At 56.8% G+C, this 12,341-nt stretch overlaps 1 protein-coding gene across 2 annotated transcripts in view; it reads left to right on the forward strand.

The window, feature by feature from the left end:
• The window catches only part of ACE (angiotensin I converting enzyme), a 43,110-nt gene that overhangs the window by 17,192 nt on the left and 13,577 nt on the right, over nucleotides 1-12,341 (forward strand). For both annotated transcript variants that reach the window (XM_067540997.1, XM_067540998.1), the window contains 8 exons: nucleotides 580-771; nucleotides 3,033-3,130; nucleotides 4,967-5,139; nucleotides 5,785-6,008; nucleotides 7,886-8,030; nucleotides 8,894-8,992; nucleotides 9,842-9,964; nucleotides 11,816-12,027. In XM_067540997.1, coding sequence (XP_067397098.1) covers nucleotides 580-771; nucleotides 3,033-3,130; nucleotides 4,967-5,139; nucleotides 5,785-6,008; nucleotides 7,886-8,030; nucleotides 8,894-8,992; nucleotides 9,842-9,964; nucleotides 11,816-12,027 — 1,266 coding nt within the window. The remainder of the gene's footprint in view (nucleotides 1-579; nucleotides 772-3,032; nucleotides 3,131-4,966; nucleotides 5,140-5,784; nucleotides 6,009-7,885; nucleotides 8,031-8,893; nucleotides 8,993-9,841; nucleotides 9,965-11,815; nucleotides 12,028-12,341) is intronic.

Raw genomic sequence — 12,341 nt, forward strand, 5'->3', positions numbered from 1 at the left:
CTGGCCTCGGTGGCCATGGGGTCCATTTCAGCATGGCAGCCCCTCGGCACAGGGGCGTCGGCGTGGCTCACTTGCCTCATTGCCGGCACGCTCGTGCCCAGCGACGCGTTTGTGGCAGGGCCCCGGCCTGCATCATGGGATCAGTGGGGTTCCGCCAGCGAAATGCAAGTGAGAGCAGACTCGGACCCGCTGCGCGAGATCCATGGGTCCGGCCAAGCGCCGCTCGGAGCAAGGCTGGGGCATGTGCAGCTACGGTAACCTTGGGGCTGCTCTAGCTTGTGCCTCGCTGTGTTCTGGACTCAGGCTCTTTCCTCTGGCCATGCCCCCGAGCAGTAGGGCCTGGAGGATGTGTGGGGATGAGTAGCTGGCTCTGCACCATCCTGGGATTCCCCCTTTCCCCCAGCCGGCAGCTCACCTGGAGCTGTTCCCGGGGCAGTGAATGGCGAGGTCCCTCCGCCTTTCATGCCTCCCTCTAGCGGGCATCGCTGCGCCGCCGTGGATGAGTTTGTGTAGGGAGGCAACGTTCCCATGCAAGACGCTGCAGTTGACTGCGGTTGGCCCTGTGCTTCCGGTTGGCAGGTTTCAAGGACACCGGCGCTTACTGGCGCTCCTGGTACGACTCGCCGACGTTTGAGGACGACCTGGAGGCGCTCTACCACCAGCTGGAGCCCCTCTACCTGAACCTGCACGCCTTCGTCCGGAGGAAGCTGTACGAACGCTACGGCTCCAAGTACATCAACCTAAAGGGCCCCATCCCTGCTCACTTGCTGGGTAAGTGGGCCTGAGGCAGGCCGGGGGCCCTCTGGGCAGGGACACCCGCCCCTCCCCTGGGGTGCGAAGGCGGGGGCTGCCTGGGGAGGACGGGGATGTGCCCAGGCAGATCTGGGGAGGGCTGGCCGCAGTTCAGACTGGCGTGCTTACGGACCTGTGAGGGTGGACGTGAAGTAAGCGGGGAGTGTTTGGGGAAGAGTGGGAGGGTGGATTTGGGGACGGTGGCTGCAGCCCCATTTGCCCTGATCCGGATTCTATGTGTGCATGGAACGCCGTACCCTGGAGGGATGGGGGGGTGTTGGCGGTAGGGATTGAACTAGGAACTCTGGACGTAAAGGCACAAATCTCCGCTGCCTGAGATCGAGCTCCGTCAGCCTCATCAACCTCCGTCTGTGTCTCAGCCACTGCTAGAACGGACCAGGGCACCCGTGCTGAGTGTGGGTTACATGCATCCCTTGTGCGTGCTTCCCACCTGCCCCTTCCCTGCACCAGCTCAGTGGGGGAGACGCTGGGGGCCGCTCTGAGCTGTGCTCTGCCAGCCATGCCGAATGAGACTCCAGGTGCTCCTGTGGGGCTGATGGGCCCCCGTCGCGCTGTTTCCGAGGCTGGTGGCTGAAAGCCACCTGCCGGCTGCAGGAGATCCTAGAAGCTGGCACGAAAGATCCCCAGGGCACTTTCCCGAAGAGAGGCGATTTCCCAGCACTTTCCACTCTAACTGCACGCTCGTGGGCTGCCGTCCTCACCTCCCGAGGTGGCTGCGTTTCCCCAGTGCCCGTCCGCACAGGTCCTTTGAGTTGTAACGTGTTCGCAGATCAGCCCACCGCTGCATAATGCAAACTCCTGCTGGTGGTGGCTGACAGGAAGGCCATGTGAGTGGCACAGCTGCTCACGCTGGGAGCGTATTATTCTGTGGTTTGGTATCAGCCCGGAGCAGCCGCTCGCTGCAGCTCCAGAACTCCCCAGAGAGAGGAAAACAGCAGGAGGGAACAACCCAAACAAATCCCAAGACCCTGTCTGAGCAGTCAGAGCTGAGGCTGAGCAGCCTGATGAAGGAATTCCCGGATATTTAGCCTTGGAACAGATTCCTCCAGCCACCCGTGCACAGTAATTACGTGGCTTTGGAGTTGAATTAATGCCACACGATTAGGCGAGGGAGGGGGCAAGGGAACGGGAAATGCTTCGAGCCAAGCTCGGTGCACAAGGCTGCATAGTCTGTAGTGAATGACCCCGCACCGGGTAATTAATGCAGGGCAGCGCCTGCCCACAGCACCTTCCCAAAGGGCGGGGCCGATGGCAGGGCTAGGAAATCAGACAGTTGCAGAGATCCTGCGTATAATCCCATTGCTCCACCACTGCCCCATCTCCTCCTCCCTCATCTGCTGGCATTAGTAACCTGCCCTTCCATAGTACCGGCATCCAAAGAGTTTACCACGCTCTTCTGTTAAGCCGCCCAGCCCCCTTTGCCAAGCAAGCGTCGTCCCTGTTGTACAGAGGGGTGAAACTGAGTCACAGAGCAGGGAAGTGATTTGCCTGAGAGCGCGCAGTGAGTCAATGGCAGGGCAGGCCACGGATCCTGGGAGTCCTGATTCCCTGAGCCGTGCTCTGACCATTGGGCTGTGCTTCCTCTTAGTGCAGCCAGAGAAAAGGAGAGGAAGCCTCTCCTTCTCCAGGTTGCTTTTTTCCCCAACGAAGCCAAAAGGAGCTAAAACAAGAGAGGAAAGTGAAGGAGGCGTCACATCCCTTCCCGCTCACGAGCCTCTGCCACGCTCCACAGCTCCCATTCTCCAGGGGCTGCTCTGGTGTTCTGGACAGCTGACTACAACCCTGACGAACTCCCTCCCTGCGGGAGAGCGTTCTGATGGGCCCTCTGCTCCGTCTAGTGCAGTGGTTCCTGACCTGTGGCCCGGGGGCCAAAAGTGGCCTGCAGGGTCATTCAAAGTGGCCCGCCCCTCTCCTCCTGCTGGCTGCAGAAGGGAGCTGCTGCCTAGGGACCCAGGTGGAGCGCACGGGGCTACAGGCTTCAGTGACGGGAGATCAGCGAGGAGATCCTCACTGAACAACTCCCGTCTGGCTGCAGTGGGGGGGGGGGGGGGGGGGGGGGGAGCTGGCAGAGACTGGTGGCCCTTCAGGGTTGTACAAATGATATCTGAGGCCCTTGAACCAAACCAGATGGGAAGCACTGGTCTAGCAGCAGCCAGAGCTGGTTCACAGGAACAGCTGCCTGCTGCAGCAAACCCCTGAGCTGTGCCCTTCTCTCCCAGGCAACATGTGGGCCCAGCAGTGGAACAACATCTACGATATGATGATCCCCTTCCCGGAAAAACCCAACCTGGACGTCACCAGCACCATGGTGCAACAAGTAAGGAGCCGGCTGCCGTTCGCTGCTGTCGCGTAGCCCCTTGCCCAGAAGCCTGCCCTGATGCGTGGGGGCTGGGGGCTGGGGGTCGAGGGAGGCAGATCACCCCGCCAGAGACAAGGAAGCCTTCCTGCTGCCCTTAACGATGAGCCACGTTGCTCCCGGAGTTGCTGACACTCAGAACATCTCTCGTGCAAACTGCGTCCCCCGACCGCCTTGCAGGGGTCATAGACTGAGAGATTCCAAGGCTGGCCGGGACCCTCTGCCTGCCGGCATAACGCAGGCCATGGGACTTCCCTGCACTGGTTCCCGGTTGAACTAGAGCCGATCTTTTAGACAAACATCCATTCTGGATATTAACATTCCCCCGGGTGGAGAATGCACCACAACAGTGCCGGGTTCAAGGGAGTGACTTAGTGCCCTCGGCCCACGGCCAGTAGCAGAGGGAGAAAGCAGGGGCGAGAGATGGCAGGCGGATTGCAGTTAGGAACTGTCCAAGGGAATCTCTCCCTTGAGCATTGGAGACAGTGAGCTCTGGGAGGCCACCGGCCGCGCTGCGCCATCGGTGGCTGAATCACAGCGGGAGGGGTGGGGGTGTCTGAGAGCAAGACCGTGGGCTTATAATTTGGTTGCCCTGAGTCATGGGCCTGTGTCCTGGCGATCCTCCTCCATCAGCAGCTGTCAAGAGCACAATCCCAGCCGCTCAGCCAGCCCCCGTGGGAGTAGCTGAATCAGGGACCTTTCCTTTTGTAGTCACTGCTCCAGGTCTGAGCCCAGGGCGAATCTCGTTTTCTGGGGGCGGGGGTGAGAAAAAGGCTGCCAAGGACAAATCCGCTTTGGCAGCCTTCCCAGAATCTCTTAGGCCAGATTCAGGTGAAGGAAAGTTACGTTGTGTGCACAGCGAGGGAGTATAATGGGTCCAATCTCTCCGCGGTGCAGCAGTGTTGCAGTCCATGGGACTGGACCCAGGGAGGAATTTGGCCCAAGAAAGAGAAAAATACGAGAGAAGGGATGAGAGGAAATGAGAAATGGAGAAGGGAGGGGAGGAGATAAGCAAGGGGGTGTGAAAGGGAGATTTCTTCCTGGGCTGACAGAGAGACTCCCTGCGACTGGACCCGCTGAGTCAGCACAATGCTGGCTGGTACTCCTTCAGCCAGAGGAGAGCTCCAAGGTCCCCAGCTTGCGTCACTGTCAGCCACTCCCATGCTCTCAGCCCGGTCCCTTGCAGCTGATGGGAGGTTCCTCTGCCCAGCTTGCCTCTGACTGCTTGGCTGACAGCTGAAACGGGGCCCTCAATGGGGTGGGCAAGAGACAAGCAGCAGAGGAGCGGCCAGTGCTAGGTGATGACAGAGGCCGGGCCGTGGGGTGGGCTGGGAGGAGAGGGTTAACACTGTGTCGTCATTTGCACCCGTGCAAAGTGAGCAGGGGCAAAAGAACAACCCAACCCCCAGTCCGATTTGCACTAATGCAAACGGCTGCACGAGGCTCCGGGCCGCAGGGAGAGGAGCTCAGCTCGGTGAATGCCCTGCTGCTGGCTCTTCTCAGCGACCAGCGTCTCCCAGGCTGATCTGCCTCGGTGTATCTCAGCAGCCTTCCCCAGGCCCTCCACCTGTCTTGGAGCGGGGGGGCACTGGTGGGGCAGCGCGGGGAGAACTGCCCACCTATCCCGGGGATCGGCGGAGAGCGCTGTTCTCCAGGGCTGCGAACCTGGCCCCCTTCGCCACTCCTTTAAGAAAGGCGTGACCCTTGTGCTCTGCGACTGGCCCGGGAGAGAAGCGACTCTGGGCAGCCTCCTCCTGGCTCCTGTAACCACAGCTTCCCGGGGCTCTGCTTGCCTAGAACTGGAATGCCACGCACATGTTCCGGGTCTCGGAGGAGTTCTTCACCTCGCTGGGGCTGCTGGGCATGCCGCCCGAGTTCTGGCAGAAGTCCATGCTGGAGAAGCCGTCGGACGGGCGGGAGGTGGTATGCCACGCATCCGCCTGGGACTTCTACAACCGCAAGGACTTCAGGTGTGGGGGGGGGCGGGAGGCAGGGCCCCATAGTAGAGCGGTGCTGGGGGTCTCCTTGACCCCCACGCGTGGCCTGGGGCGGGCAGCCGGGGGAGGGGCACAGGAGCCACGTTAACTCTGCCAGGAATCTGGGGTGTGGCATGGAGCTGGGCACGCCACCCATTCACACAGCCCCCGTTTCCCAGCCCCGCCCCATTGCTGCTTTCTCCCTAGACACTCCTGAGACAGGAGCTAGCCCGGGCAGCACATCCATCTCGATCAGGAGTGTAACCCTCCCCCCACACCCCCTAGACACATAGCCATGCCAGCAAACCCCCCCCCCCCCCCCCAGTGTAGATGCAGCGATGGTGGTCCTCTGTCTGCGTAGCTAACATGTCCCCATCCTGGCAGAACTCCTTCTCCAGCCAGCATACGCTGTGTCTCCGCTCGGCGGCTGTAGTGTAGACGCCGCCTGTGCCGCAGCTGGTAACGAAGGCCGCGTTCCCATCCGCCTTATGAGCCCCTGTTCTCCCCTCTCCACCGACACCACCCTGCAGGGTCCCACTTGACAGCGACCCTCCCCAGTGCCCTGAGATCCTTTCTGCTCTGCGCATCCGGCACTGGCTGGAGCCGGAGAGCAACACGAGGCTGTTCTCCCTCCCCCAGGATCAAGCAGTGCACCACCGTCACCATGGAGCAGCTCTTCACGGTGCACCACGAGATGGGGCACGTTGAGTACTACCTGCAGTACAAGGACCAGCCGGTCTCCTTCCGCAGCGGGGCCAACCCTGGCTTCCACGAGGCGATCGGCGACGTCATGAGCCTGTCCGTCTCCACCCCCGGCCACCTCCAGAAAATCGGGCTCCTCCGCCAAGTCACCCAGGATGCAGGTACGAGCTGGGACGTGCCCCCACGGCACCGGAAACCGGATTCCTCCTCTGGACAGGAGGGCGGGAGAGGGCAGGGAGCTGCAGCATGAGCCAAGAGCTGCAAGGAGGGAAGATGCCCGACAGCACCAGGGCCCTCGCTATGGCTGCTCGGAGGCGGGGGCCCTTCCACGCACGCTTCCCTGTTGCTGCATCCCACTCACTGCGTCTGTCTCTAGGGTCTCTGAAGGGGAAAGCTGCTCTCCCCTGCCTCCGGCGTGCAAGGCCCTCACTCTGCCAGCCATGCAGAAGAGTGTCTTTAGGCTGGAGGGGTTTTGGCTCCTGGCTGCCATCATCCCCCGGCTGCCCTGTCATGCCAGCTCTCGTGCTCTGAGTCTGTTGCACATTGGCTGGTCCGCAGGAGCCTCTGAGTCCGGAGTTAGCGCTGACGGGATTTTCTCCCTTGGCTTCTGTGTGCTCCTAGCCATCATCACTGCTCACCTGTGGACTGTTCTCCAGGCTGGCCCAGCTCCTACGTCCCAGGCTGGTGCATTTATTTTCACTCACACCTAGCACCTGGGTGACATTGTTAAATCCAGAGATCTCAAAGCACGTCACAAAGGTGCATCATAAGTGTCACGATCACTGTTTTGACAAAAGGAGACACTAAAGGAACAGAGAAGTTAAGTGATTTGACGAAGGTTACCTGGAAAGTCTGTGGCAGAGCTGGGACTAGAGCCTCAGAGTCCCAGCAGACTGGCCCCTTGTGCTAACAATTAGCCCAGGCTGTCTCCCATGTCAGCACCTGAAAGTAAAGGCCTAAATGGTGTAAAGTGGCCTATACAAGCTTCCACCAGAGGAGGATCTGGGCCCACATGGCCAGAGTCGTGGGTAACAGAGAAGGGCCATGAGTCTAAGGGATAGTCCCAGGGCTGTTGTCCAGTTCCCCTTCCAAAGAATGAACCTTTCACCCCCCCAACCCCAATCCTGCTCCAGCCAAAGACCTGTGGGAGCTGAAATCCGGGGGCTCGCCTGGCTCTGAAGCACGGGCACTTGCCCTGCTGCCCTAGGACATGCTCGCTGAGGGGGAGGAAGGAGAAACAGCTCATTTAAATAACCCAGCCAAAGGCTGCATAGGCAGGTCCAGGCTTTTCAGAGAGGTGAGAATCTCTGGTGGGGGGAGGAGGAGTGCGTGAGCTGGTGTAACGCCGGGACAGGCTAGCAAAGGTCACCGCCAGTTGGCTTCTGCTAATGAGAGTTGGTGATTTTCCGCTCAGGGCGATGGTCGCTGGGGCCGTACGGGCGGCTGCTTTGTCTGATGCTGTTGCTGCGCTTTGATCGCTGAGACAGCAAGTCCAGCGCCCACCCTGTGCCCGCTGTGTCAGCCTGGGGAGCAAGGGGCCGAACGCTGGGACCAAGGCAGCTCTTATCCAGGCAAAACTGGCACTGGGCCTGTCCTCCGGCTCCCATGGGGGTGGGGGTGCTAAGCACCTCTCTGGGTCAGGCCATGAACGTCCGTGGGAATTTTGCCTGAGCCAGGACTTCTGGATCTGATCTTGCTTATTCCGATGCGAAGCAGGAGTCGTGACGGCCTTGGGAGTTTAAAACCAGTTCAAGGGCAGAGCCAGGTCCCCGGATTTGAAAGGGGCTTCAAATTAGCAGAGTTTTGTCAAAAAAAAATGTCACCTGCTCTAGTCAGGAGATCCAGGGAGGAGCATCTAGTGATGCCATTACTGATGGGAAGGGTCATGTCAAGACTTGCATCTTTGTCACGATGCCATTTCAGACCTTGCTGCAGCTCCCACCTGCCAGGGTCTGGGGGCTTTTCCCAGAAATCCTGGGCTCATGTCTGCATCCCCCCGGGTCCCTGCCCTGCTTCACTCAGGCTCCATTTCTTGCAGAGAGTGACATCAACTACCTACTAAAAATGGCCTTGGAGAAGATTGCCTTCCTCCCCTTCGGTTACCTCATCGACCAGTGGCGCTGGAACGTCTTCAGTGGCCGCACTCCCCCGAGCCGCTACAACTACGACTGGTGGTATCTGAGGTAAAGGGCCCGGGGGTGCGAATGCAGATCTGTGCATGGGTCCATGAATGCGTGCGTGTGTGTGTGTGTGTGTGTGTGTGTGTGTGTGTGTGTGTGTGTGTGTGTGTGTGTGTCTTCCTGCAAATGTCTGTGGGTGTGCGCACCTGTGTGCCCATGGGTAGAGAGGCATGAGTGTGTGTGTGTGTGTGTGTGTGTGTGTGTGCATGGGTATGTGAAGTGTGAAAAGTTCGGTGCTATTTCTGGCTTGAAAGATGCACCATGCAAACAGACGGCGATTGCTTGGGAGTTGCCCAGATTACTTCACCTTCGGCCCCTAGGGTGGGTTGAAATGGATACGAACCGTGTCATTGGCGTTTTCCCCTGGAGAACAGGGGCTGGGCCAAATGTGGCTGGAGAAAAGAAGAAACTGACCCAAACATTTCATTGACATGCGTAGGTCAGATATCATTGGAGAACCACTACAGCCGCCTCTGCACTCGTGAATCCTGGCTGGGATTTCTGGGAGTGGGAAATACCAGGAATCTCACAAGAGAGCATGTTCTGAGCTTTGGGGCCAGGCCAGTGTTATGGTAGATGAATGGATGGATAGATGGGTGGGTATGTGGGTGGGAGGATATAAATGTGGATAGATGGGTGGGTATGTATGGGGGTGGAGGGATAGAAATATCTGAAATTAAGCCCCAGACATGTCCAGGGTTGGTCATCCCTATAGCTTCCCGCCTTCCTTCGTCTTCTTTCCTGTTTACTCTGCACATCCCAAGGGGCGGCTCATCTGTCTGATCCTTTCTGGCCCCCGTTAATGCTGTTCATTTTGTTCCCCTCTATTTCTCTCCCCCTTCCCCCCCCACCACTTTGTTTTAAAGAACAAAATATCAGGGCATCTGCCCTCCAGTTGCAAGGAACGAAACCAACTTTGACCCAGGTGCGAAGTTTCACATCCCTGGCAACACCCCCTACATCAGGTACTGACACTGCATGCAACTCGCTTCTCAGACCACTGGGCTCTGGGGGTGCGCTGAGCCAATTCCCTGACGTCAGTTTGGTGCGGCTCAACTCTAGTCCTTTGGGGCACGTTTATCGGTATCAGCAAACCCACGGGAAGTGGATGCAACTTGCTGTCTGGATCAGGCAAGGTTCTCCAGATCCGCAGCCAGGGGCACCCGAGAGCTCTCCGTCAGACCCATCTCTCTCTCCAGCTGGGGGGTGAACTATGTGATATACTAGCTAAGTTGGTATGTGTCTTTGCTATCTTCTAGTGGCGGGGCCACACTGAGAATTAAAAACCTTAAAATTAGTCACAGCTACTGGAGATCCTCATATAGAGCCTGTGTTAGCTAAAGATACCGATGCTATCGCCCTGATTCTCAGGACGTTTGTGACAGCACGGCATGTAGAATCTCCATTGACAGAGCCCAAACCTGCCATGACACGGGGTGCAGTGGGTCAGGATTAGGGTGTACAGTAAGCTCAGCGTGGGGAGTCCAGGTCTGCTTTGGTATGGGAGACAGCAGGGCAGAGCTGGTGAAATGTTCACCGTGCTTCTGTCAGCTCCTCCCCTTTGTCAGCACAATAAACCAGGGTCGGTCTCTGAAACGCTCATCACACCATCCGGGCATCCTCATTGCTCGGGGCCTAGAATGATTCCAAAGACGAGAAGAACATAAATGGCAGAAGGAGGCAAAAGTCCTGCTGCTTCCCAAGGGCCTGGGGCGGGGGCACCTCCTCCCAGCCGCGGAGATCAGCCGGTCTCTCCCCTGTTCCTATTGCTCAGCCCTGAGGACTCTTTGGTGCGGCGCTTGCTTTCTTGGCAGATACTTCGTGAGCTTCATCCTGCAGTTCCAGTTCCACAAGGCCCTGTGCCAAGCCGCCAATCACACCGGCCCCCTGCACACCTGTGACATCTACACGTCCAAAGAGGCGGGAGCAAAACTCAGGTCAGAGCCGAGGGAGAGTTTGGGAAACAAGGGGGTGAGTTGCTCAGCCCGGGACCCCAGCCCCAGCAGGGAGGTTAGAAAGGACCCTGAAGAGTCACAAAAGGCAGCGGGGGACATTCTTCATTCCCCACTAGCCTCTTTCTCACTTATTCCCTCTGAAGCACCTGGCATTGGCCACTGTCGGAAGACAGGATATTGGGCTAGATGGACCATTGGTCTGACCCAGCCTGGCTGTTTTTATGGGACCAGTGCATCGGTTCATCTGGGAGGGGTGTGATGGCCTTGTCCCCTGCTGGCTGGAGGTCCAGGAAGCTGTTGTTCCCTGCACTAGGGCTCGCTGAAGAAGGTTATCCTTTAGCACAAGTGGTGGCGTGGTTGTTTTAGAAGCATGAGTCCCTGGTTCAAGTCCCAGCTAAGGGCAGGTTCTTCATACAGGGATAGGTGCCATCAGTGAAAGTGGGGGGCTGTGTGTATAAAACTGGGCTCTCTCCAAATCCAGCACTAGTGTAAGTCGGTGCAACTCCAGGCCTGAGCGAAGCTCATAAAACAGAACTCCCAGTGTAACATTTTTAAGGACATCTAAATGGTTTAGGGGCCTGGGTGCCATTTTCAGAAGTGATTTAAGCACATGGTGAGAGGAGATGCTCCCCGGAAGCCCGGGGTGGCCAGCTGATACCCCAAAGCCTGAGAATCGATTGCCTATAACACTGCCTGCAGTGACTCAGGGCAGACTGTTGAGAAGCAGGGTACAAACTCCAAAGTGGCAGTGAATTCTATACTTAGATGATCAGGTGTGAACGCCTCAGGCACTATAACAGCCTAACCATGGAGTCACAGACTGTCCCCTTGGATACCCAGGCGAGCATACTTTTGTGACAGGTGGTCCCTTACGCCAAGAATCACAGCAACATGCAGGTTAGTCCCAATGTCAAAGGACCAGTCACTTACCCCAGGTCAGTTGCACCTTAGATCTCACAACAAAGACAAACACTTGTAGTCAATCCTATAATAACCTAAATAAAGATGTATTAAGTCAGAAAAGGAAATTAGAGAGTCATTTACAAGGTTTAAGCGGGCAAATATATATACATAAATAAGTTACAATTTCAAGTTTCCAAAGGTAATAGAAGCTTCTGTAAATCTATAATAAGTAAGCTCTATATGTCCTTTAGAGCTAACCCATGGCAAGCAGATGGGGATCTCTTGCTTATGCCTAGGAAACCCTTGCCTGCCCCCCAACATCCAAGCAGCACAGAGATACTAGGTTCCTTTTGTTTGAGGTTTATCATCCCCTTCCTGCCATGTGCTTTGAACGTCAGACTCAGCTGATGGGAGCAATCCACTTGCATGACTCATCTTCATGGAATGGAGAGCAGAACAACAAAGTCTTTTGTCCTCTTTAACGTTCCACGATAGCATGTCCAGTATCGATGGACCTTTCCTGTTGGGGAGGACATAACACGTTCTGTTGATGATCAGCACTTCACAGTAATTAATGTCTCTCTCCTGTCTGGTGAGTTACACAGCCACGGAAGCTCACAATACACCTGCTCAAATATTACAATATGGGGTACAGGTGTTATAAGCGAGATTAAGGCAGGCAGCAACTCACAAGCATTCAATAAAGTCTAAACAAATTTTGATAATTCTAATACCAATTTTAACAATACCAGACTGATTCCAGCTACACGTTTTTCAGTATTCAATTGAGACATGGAGACTTTGACATAAGCTGGCACCTGGTCTGCCAATGTCATGCCCATATCTTGATGTGCAAAACTACACATGCTGTGCTTTTGGCCGTCCATCTCATTGTCTCTTGCTGGCATTTGTTTTTCCTGTTCCCTGCAGCGAGGTGTTGAAAGTTGGCTCTTCCAAGCCATGGCAAGAGATCCTCCTCAACCTGACTGGCACGGAGAAGATGGACGCAGGGGCCCTACTGGAGTATTTCAGCCCTGTGACAGATTGGCTTCAGAAAGAGAACAGCAAAAGCAATGAAACTCTGGGCTGGCCAGATTTTGAGTGGCGTCCGCCTGTCCCTGAAGGCTACCCTGATGGCATCGGTAAAGCCTCAGCACTCTCCCTTTGCCCCAGAGTGGGGTTCAGGGGTGTTAGGAAGTGTCCCCAGATGGACACAGCATGGCATTGCTGCTCAGAGTGCATGTGGAACGTGGGCGATGTCTCTGCTCGGGCGCGGTGTGATGGGCTAGTCAGACATAACACAGCATGTACCGTTCTCCGGCTGGGCTCCAGAGAGCATCGCACAATCATGGGGCATTGCACTTTCCTTTGAAATATGTGCCATTGGCTGGGCACCTGATCCCCAACTAGATGGACCAATGGTCTCTTTCGTTATAGTAATTCCCGCTCCCGCAAT

This window comes from Emydura macquarii, unplaced genomic scaffold (genome assembly GCF_026122565.2).
Source record: "Emydura macquarii macquarii isolate MOO-44397 ecotype Brisbane River unplaced genomic scaffold, CSIRO-AGI_Emac_v2 contig_629, whole genome shotgun sequence".
NCBI lineage: Eukaryota > Metazoa > Chordata > Testudines > Chelidae > Emydura > Emydura macquarii.